Source organism: Emys orbicularis, chromosome 11 (genome assembly GCF_028017835.1).
Source record: "Emys orbicularis isolate rEmyOrb1 chromosome 11, rEmyOrb1.hap1, whole genome shotgun sequence".
NCBI classification, from domain to species: domain Eukaryota; kingdom Metazoa; phylum Chordata; order Testudines; family Emydidae; genus Emys; species Emys orbicularis.
In genome coordinates this window covers 34126392-34136026 of record NC_088693.1, presented here as the reverse complement: position 1 = coordinate 34136026, position 9635 = coordinate 34126392, and the positions used below count along the sequence as shown (strand labels likewise).

Genomic DNA, 9635 nt, shown 5'->3' with positions numbered 1-9635 from the left:
AATTGGCGATGTTTGGTGGTAGAGAAACAGATCGATCACCCTTGTGATTCCCCCTGCTCCTGTCCCTGCTTACCCCACCCCTACCCAGCCTAGAGACAATAGCATCCGAGGTCCCCCAGAGGAAGGAGCGGGGATGGATCTGATTCCAGTAGGAAAAGCGTGTGCCTAGAAGTGGTGCTAATGGGAAGAGATGCTGTGATCCAGAGGAGGATGATTTGTCACAAAGGGTAGCTGGCTCAGTGCTTTGGGCTGGAGCCGTGTAGAGATCATTGGAGAAGTCATTGTGCACAGGGAGCCGAAGATCTATACAAACATGCCTGTTCGCAGAGGGCATGTGGCACCACAAAATACATTTTTGGGTACAATCATACGAAAATTTGAAGGGCAAAGTAAGTTCTCTCTCTCTTTCTCTCTATTTTGATACAATAGTTTGGGTCTGCTTGGGACTAGATACATAGCAGCTCCAGACTGTTTTAAGTTTGTAGGTTGGAAAGGAAAAACAGGAGGCGAGGAAGGGATCCCGAAGAGCCTTGCTGATATTCTTGCTGATCTACATTACAGTTTTCTGTTCCCCCCTCATCTTAGGGGGCAGTTGTAATTATTGACTGTATTATATTTTGTGTTGTAGCTACTGTACCTACATTCCAGCTGTTCAGCATATCATACAGCGGGGATGCTTATGCAATATTCAAGGAAAACATTGCTAGCTTTTTTTTTTTTAACATAAATCAGAACAGGCAGACTTTGATTTAGAGGAGACAAATAACACCCAGAGGAATTGTTAAGGGAAAAGTACTCTTATTAGCTTGTCTTTGGCACTGCCTTTTTAACATATTTATCAGTGACGTTTTTGTTTATCATTAATTTATGGAAGCTTAAAGTATCTATTAAATCAATGCAAATGCATCCCCAGGGATGTTGCTGATCTAGTCTATGTATCCTTCCCTATGCAGTAGTTTCCTACCTGTCAACGATATTGAAGCTTTCATTATTTTTCTTTTAATTCCAATTTACTGTACATCTCACACTTGAAACTTAAAAATAATTTTATAACAGCATCCAAAGAAACAGTATGTTTGACACACCTAATTTAAATATTTAGCATGTTTATAATATATCAGGCCACTACAAAAAGAAACTAAGTTTAGCTTATACACTTTGCAGTTCCTTCCTAAATGTATCTACAGCAAATGTAATATTCTTGTAACTTGTGTAAGAAATAAAAGCCAGATCCTACACGTTTTACATATATAAGTATTGAAATCAATGGTACTATTTATGTTAGTACAGGGTTACAGACTCAGGCCATTGAATTGTGTGACTTACTGTTGCAGTGAATAAAGCTAGTTAATAATACAATCCTTTAAATCACTAATACAATATTATTGTGAAAATTCAGCATAATATGAAGGGGAAAGTATAAAATGCACTTTTTTCTACAAATGTTTTGATGTGTTAGAGAACAACATATTTAATTAAAAATACTAATATAGGGTCATACAATGCTCACATAACTCATGATAAATCCTATTAAAATTGTGGGGTCTGTTTGTGTGAACAAGACGAGCAGGACTTCATAAATGGTAATAACATAGCAATTGTATCAAAGCTGAATATCCATTTGTAAATGGGAGCAGTATATAGTGCAATTGTGAACAGAAATAAGTAGAATCGTTATAAGACAACTTTGATACATTACTCTCAGGTGAAAGTTTCAAGAGATATGTGTGGCTTAAGCATATCATTTTACACGTGTAGTTGAGACCAGAATTTGACCCAAGATGATCTTTTACTATGTGACTTGTAATTTCCTCTTGCTGTAATAATTTTAGCTCATAACAACTACACAAGCAACTGAATTATCATATTACATTTATTTTCTTGGGAGTTTAATTGAAAACCAGATTAATGACTTGATCCTGCTCATATTCAAGTCAATGGAAAAATCCCATTGGCTTCTGTAGTGCAGGGTTGAGACCTTTGGTTTGGGCTTGATCCTGGTAAGATCTCATGCAGATAAAACTCCCACTAACTCTTCAGTGGAGTTTTCCTCAGTAAAGACTTGCAGGACTGAGCCAATAGTCTGGGTTTCAATGACACTGAAAAAGCTATTACAAATTTGGAATTCAACAAGAGCTTTGCAAAAGGACTTGTTGGATCTGGTTTTATTTTCTTAAAAGCCAACTATCTTCATATTTAATGTATAACAAGTGTATTGAAGTTTCTTTAAGAGTTCTGGGTCAAGATAGCTATATTGAAGATCTCTACATCATAGAAATCACATGCAAAAAATAGGTAATAGGTTCTTCAACATCTGTCCTTGCAGACAACAGTTCCTGGAGTGTTGAAAAAGTACTGAAAAAATGCATCACTTTCTTGTATTGCAGATAAAAAATTCATCATTGCTAATGCTAGAGTGCAGAACTGTGCTATCATCTACTGCAATGATGGGTTTTGTGAGATGACTGGATTCTCCAGACCAGATGTCATGCAGAAACCTTGCACCTGTGATTTCCTTCATGGGCCAGAGACCAAAAGGCATCACATTGCCCAAATTGCCCAGGCACTGCTTGGGTCAGAGGAGAGGAAAGTGGAAGTCACTTATTATCACAAAGATGGTAATGTTTCTCTATTTTAAAGATTTTTAATGTGTTTGGGGGACCAGTTGGCTTGTAAATAGGTTTTTAAAGAAATTTCTTTGACACTCTGTGCAAAATCCTCAGCTAGTGTAAACTGGTGTAACTCCATGGACTTCAGTGAAACAACAATGATTTATACTATCTGAGGATCTGTCCCTATAAAATCAAATTTTTGTATTTATCAGACATTTCTACACAAATCTGTCTATTTAGAATTGGAAGAAAAATCCCCATTTTACTTATTATATGACCAGTGTACAAAAAAATTATGAACAACTTTTAATGGTACTAAAATAAAGGGTCTGACTCTTCTTTCACTTTCACTGGCATAAATCAGGAGTAACTCTAGTGCAATTCTATTGACTTCAGTAGTGTAAAACTGGTGTACATGAAAGGAGATTCAGGCCCAGACAGTTAGTTTCTATGGATGGTTTCGTATCATAGACTGTAGTAACAACATACAAGTGCCAGAGGGTTAGACTCTGCTACCCACACTCAGCTTGAGCAGTATCTTGATGTAAAAAGGATATCTGAATAAAGTGCTACTCATCCTGAGTTCAGGGTGACATAATCTGGCCCTTGTTAAGTGAAACGTAATTGAGAAAAAGTGAAAAAAGAAGAGGCAAATTCTTCTCCTAGTTGTGCTGTTGTAAATGCTGAGTAACAACTGAAATCCAGAATGATGCTGTTGTAACAAGGAAGGATTTAGGTCCCATCAAAACTGAAGGGAATTCAGTCTCCTCCATCCCTCCCCAGCCCTCAAGGAAGAATGCAGACTGAACAGAATACCATTTGTATTATGATTGTCATATGGAAGAAAGAGTAAAACAACGATGCTGTTATATATTTACTGTTGAAAGCATGAAAGGAATATGTGTCTGTGTGTTCTGAAAATGATGTATCTGGATATGGGAGTACTACAGAACTAATTATGATTCTTTATAGTTAGGTTTAAGAATTTTTTCTGATTATTCAGCATTATTTACAGGAATGTCTAGCTTCAAAGAGGTCTGAGTAATGTTTAAGTATGGTGTACTATGTTCTGTCCCTCACTGTGTATATACTCAAGAGAGAAAGCAAAGGAAACTCATATATTCAAATGTTGAGCTTAATTTAGTTTTGGAGACATGCCAGAGTACTGTTGGCATTAGTTTCAGAACTGCAATGACAGAGGCTCTCAAGCTTTAAAGTCACAGAGCCAAATTCTATTCTCAGTTATTATTATTCCAGAGTGACAAGTGGGTTGTAGCCCACGAAAGCTTATGCTCTAATAAATTTGTTAGTCTCTAAGGTGCCACAAGTACTCCTGTTCTTTTTACCAATGAAGTAAATACTGTTATTCCAGATTTATCCTGAAGTAATTGAGAGCAAAATATGGCTTACAGGTTACCCCCTCACATCTGATATTTTAAAAGTATTCTCCTTACCCTTTGGATTCTCATATTCTCTCTAGAGTTAGACCCAACCCCAACCCCTGGATCAGAACATTTTCTTGCTTTGGGGAAGTTCAGATCTTGGTAGAGATCCTCACCTAAGGTAGAGCTGCTTTGCTCAATTGATTTAATTGAGGCTCTGGCCTTCTGTGTCTTGTGGAAAGTTTTAATCTGTGTATGTTAACATGAAATATAAAATAAAAGTAGCATTGGAAGTGTGAAACACCATAGCTAACTTTGAAGAGATCACAGCCGACAGATCAAAGCACTGGCTTCTGGGTATGATCACTCAGAAGTGTTCTTCCTGCTTCAGTTTGCAAAAAATGATTAGGGGGTGGGGTGAGAAAGAGGGAAATGGTATTTACTTAAATAATTAATAAACTATCAGATTACCTTTTTAAAAATAATACATTTCTGAAATGCTGAATTACGATATTATGCAACCTGACTCATTATAGAACGTTAAGAGTAAAATATAAACAAGGCAAATGTTTATTTTCTTTTCCACATCTTACTTATTTTTTTTTTCAGTTTGCAACATATAATTTATTAAATTATAGAGCATTTAGGGGAAGATACTGTAAACAGTTATGCACAAGAGTAACCATACTTTCATGATTAGTCACTTTAAACTTAAAGGTGATACCCATGTCCGTATAGCTAATGCTCAGCCCTGGGTTTGCAGAATCAGTCCCTTTAGAAAGCCACAGATAGTGTTTTTAACAAATTAGAACCTAAATCCTTCAAAGATTTACTACTGGGCAAAATAATTTACCATGAGCATTAATACACTTCAATAAACCTTTGCACATTTGGGCCCAACTTTTGGAACTTAAATACAGAGAATTAAGGGATTGCTATTGCACCCAGGCTGTACTGAACCATTGATTTCTAGGCAAAACAGCCCATTAGTTCTTAAGAAATCCCCATAGAAATCTATTATAGTCTATGACCCCATGCTATTTGCAAGCCTGCAACAATCATTTGGAGCCCAATCCTGAATTCTTATTTCATCTACAATTCCCACCAACTTCAGGGCAACCTTTGGATGTGGAAAAAAAAAAAATCCAGGATTGGACCATTTTTTGGAGACCACTTCAATAACTTGGCGACAAGCTGGTGGCAATTCTATTTATTACACATATAGACTTTTTTGCATTCTTTCTATATTATCTGTAAGTCCTTACTATAAGAAAAGTATGAAAACATTTTAAAAAATCCTAACTAGCAATAGTGTTTTGTAAAATTAAAATGTAGTATAAAAACATGTTCAATATTATGCTGGGTGTAGTTACTCTCAGATTAGTATTATAGTGTTTATTAGCAGCTGAAATGTTCTATTTTAGTTTTCATAAAAAGTGTATGTATGTATTTTATATATAAATAAGCTTGGCAGAATTCAATTTTTAAAATAATTTGAATGATAGAATGTTTATTTTAAGCATGTTTTTCAATTAAAATTTTTACAGTTGTGGGAAATTATTGGGTGGGGTCAGATAATTATTTAATGAGAATAGATATTGAGATTTAAAAAGTTAAAGATTTATAACCATTAAAACACAAATTGTCATAATCACATCACATGTCAAATATATGCAAAGTAAATATCCTTAAGTTCTCAAACACCGTTTTTCTTACTTTGCCTATCTCTAAATTATGATTATTATTGATGGAAATATCTGTGTGTATGATGAAATCAAAGTTTACTAGCATTACTAACATTACTGCTAAAAATCTAATCCTTTCTAGCATATATATATATATATATCAGTGAAAGCTTACTAGGACCTTTTTCAATTTTCTGAAGTGGGCAGCAAGGTAGGGTGCAGAATTGATAGCTCTGATGACTGCTCATTTTGTATTATGCAGCGTTTATTTTTTTTAAGTGCTCAATCCTGTGAACAGTTAGGCATGTAACGTATTCATGTGAGTAGTAACAGTGAAATACTCAATGCTTAAAGGTTTGATTTAATCTATACACTAATTAAGAAAATGCATATATGTATAGACATGTTGCATAGCTACACACAGTATACTTCTGTACAAACACAATATATTAGTGATTCTACAGCTTCCATTGGTATGAAGGCCACAGTTCTAGCTCAGAAGAGTTGCAAGATTTTGGACTTTAAGCCTGTCAATGATGCAAAACTGAATTTTTTGCGGGAGGAGGAAATTTTTTTTGTAGCAGGCTGATTTTAGAAAAATGGTAGCTGTCGGAAGCTGCACAGAGGTTTTGAATACTGAAATAAATCCTGGGATGATGGATTAATGAGCAGAATGCAGGTGAGGTGGTCAAAGGTGCATGACAAAGACTAAATGATCATTTAGTTCCATTAATCAGTTACGTGGCTATCACCATCATGTATATTTCCCTCTACAGTATATATGATGGGGAGGAGAATATACATGATAGTGTGTCGTAACAATTTTAATGGCATGAATTTGGGATGACATCTTTATTAATCAAGCTAGAAGGATTTACCCCAATTTACCCAAAATTTCAAAGGTTTTGAAAATTTACTGCTAATCATCCTGCTTGTATGTCATAGAAATCTGAAAGGTATTTTTATCAGAAATAATTCTGCTAATATAGCATATATTTTCTTTATTTCCCTTTCTTCATTCTTTGTTAATAAAAGTCTTTGCATAATACAATCATTGTTTCTTAAGTCCTAATCATTTGTTCCAAAAGAACCTGAAGAAGAGCTCTGCATAGCTCGAAAGATTCACCCATGTTGTCTGTTCCAAACGAGACAATTATGAGGTCACCAAAAGGATTACAATTTTTTAGGGAATGATTAGAGGAGGAGATGGACTCATAAAAACTAAGAGCTCAAACATGTATCTCTTACTTACATGAGTAGTCCCATGAGTCACTGGAACTACTCATGGGAATAAGGCTGTGAGATTAGCCCCTAAATTCCTTTTTAATGCAAATGTCCTCATTAATAAAAAACTTGGGTAGATAGATGCAGGAAAAAAATCACAAGCAGCATCATTTCGAAACAGAATGTTTTTCAAAGTTGCCTGTGAGGCATTAGCAGTTGTTTAAATTAATAAATTATACTCTAAATTCATAGCAATCTAGTACAGTGTGTTCCTTACTGTTTATAACTTCCTCTCCCCAACTGGTTATCTAGAGTATATGATCTGTATTAGATACATTGGAAGGTAAGATATTGTTTATCCAGAGTATAAATTTTTGTTTTAATAAAGTTATTTGCAGTGGAAGTGTTTGAAAGCTTTTCCTTTGAGGACTCCATTTTACAGTTTAAGTCATTATTACATAAAGCATCCTGACAGCAGTAAATATTACTTGAAGTGATAAAGCTGTAAAGTTTTTGACATAAAAACTATAAATTATACAGAGATTGAGGATGGGCATATGTTAATCAAAGTATATTGTCACTGCATACTATTTTGGCATGTGTTCTGCAGACAACAGTAGGATATAACTAAAAATATAGCCTAAAAAGTCTGCTTATTAGTATGAAGTACAGGAGTTCTTTAACTACTTTACACTGATGCAGATATTTTATGGATAGAAAGTACCAATGAAGGATGTAATAATGACTAAAAAGATGATAGGAGGAAAGTGTGGTTTCAGATAGTTGTCTTGATGTTACAAACAACAAGAAGTACTTGGCATTCATCTAATTTTGAGTTATCCAGTGTGCTAGAGCTGACTGCAGAATAAAAATATTTGTGTTTCCAAAACTCACCAAGGTTCCAAATTAATGGTTTCCAGACTTCTAAGTTTTTTAAGTGCTCCTTTTCAAAACTAAGAAAAATAAAATGTACCAAAATATTGTTTAAGTTAAGTATTACTGGTGTCCTGAACCTAGTCAGAAATGTCAAGGCATTTTTGAATAATAGGTATATGCATTCCGCTTCAGCTCCAGCAGACATTTGATCACCTATTCACTTCTGAATTGCCCTGAATTGATCAGTCAATTTAAACAAGGTAGGCGCAATAGGCCCATGAGGGCAGACCCTTACACTTGCATGGGCCTCAGTGTAGTCAATGGGACTTGGCATTGATGCCAGGATATACCAGAAGGGATCCGACTGCAGAATTCAGAACTGACAAAAAAGGGAAGAGAAAGTGGAAATATGCTAATATCATGACACTGTAGGAGTTATTAGTAAAATAGGAAACATCGTATGGCTGCAGTTGGATAAAGGAAGTCTTATGCTTTCACCCCTCCTCCAACTCTCCCAGAAAAACAAGAAAATCCTTCTGTAACTATGAGTTTTTCAAAACATTCTAAAAGCTACTTATAAGTGTGTGTACATTAGGATATCATGCAGTGTTCTGGATTGAAAGCAATGGATATGAGCAGCCTTCTCCGCAGAACAGGTAAAGCACAACCATTTGTACTTCAGACTTTGGCCTACCCCCACTTCACTATGACTGTACCCCGTAACTATCTCCACATCACAGAGCCTTGAGCTAGAAGCACCAGCTGTAGTTCAGTATCCATTCACATTCAATTTTTGGGACCTTCGCTGATAGTAGTTAGGATGGGGGGTGGGTTCCCTCGTTCTTTTCCTTCTTCTCCTCCTCTGTGCTTTGACTGATTTTTTGGGCTGTTTACACTAGTTCACTAGGAACGGGACTGAAATCACAAGACACAGAATGATTAGGAGATAAAAAACTTTCAGTCATCCTGAGCTGTACTGGGATCAAACTAGTTATTTAGAGGTGATGGTTGATATCATTTCTACTCCCCTGAATCATCAAGTTCCTCAGCTTTTACAAAACAAAATGTTGTTTTAAACAGTTTTAGTTAAATTGAGTTTATTATAAGGATTTTTTGTGGGAGATAAGTTTCTCTCTCCTTTCCATGCATTCCTGCTAACTGGATGTCTAAATGAGGGAGAAAAGGGAACAAAAAATTAAATTATCTTCAAGGTTAGTCTTTCTGTCAAAACTCAGGACCTGATGGGTATTTTTGGATATATCTGATCTTAAGATATAGAGAAAAGCACAGCCAGTAGTAATTGTTTTCTCAGTGGGTAAATCCATTGGTGATGCTAATGGTTGGTGCAAGACCCTCTCTACCAGTTTAGCGCCACTCAGGTATAAATAGGGGAACTACAGGCACGGTGGTCACAGAGGAGACTTTTTCATTCACTCTGGATTGAGAAACTGCACTACCCTTGATCAGGATGGTTCATAGAAGAGGTTTGAGCAGTAGACTGGGGAGAGGCCCCTGGGTTCTCCAACTTATACTGATCCAGTAGCCTAAACCTTCCTTGATGCAGGTACAGAGAATCAGTGGTTGCTGTTTTAGCCTGCAGGCTCCAGGAGTGGTGAGACAGGAGCTATACACACACTGCAGCCCCACTGCCTACACTTGTTATGTGCAGGGAATTGTATTTTATCCCTCCCAACCCTTGCTTAGTGCTCCATAGGTAGCCCAGTTATTCAAATTTTGAGCTGGAGAAGGGAATTTCAACCATTGTGCAAGTAGTGGGCAGGATTTTTAAATGACACACATAACAGTGCAATGATTCCTAATAAATGGCAGAATTACTGTAATAAGTCCTTCCATGA

At 36.0% G+C, this 9635-nt stretch overlaps 1 protein-coding gene across 1 annotated transcript in view; it reads left to right on the top strand.

The window, feature by feature from the left end:
- The first annotated feature begins 313 nt into the window (after positions 1–313).
- The window catches only part of KCNH7 (potassium voltage-gated channel subfamily H member 7), a 338032-nt gene continuing 328710 nt past the window's right edge, over positions 314–9635 (top strand). The window contains exons 1-2 of the mRNA XM_065413350.1: positions 314–389; positions 2388–2618. Of these exons, the coding sequence (XP_065269422.1) occupies positions 314–389; positions 2388–2618 (307 nt within the window). The remainder of the gene's footprint in view (positions 390–2387; positions 2619–9635) is intronic.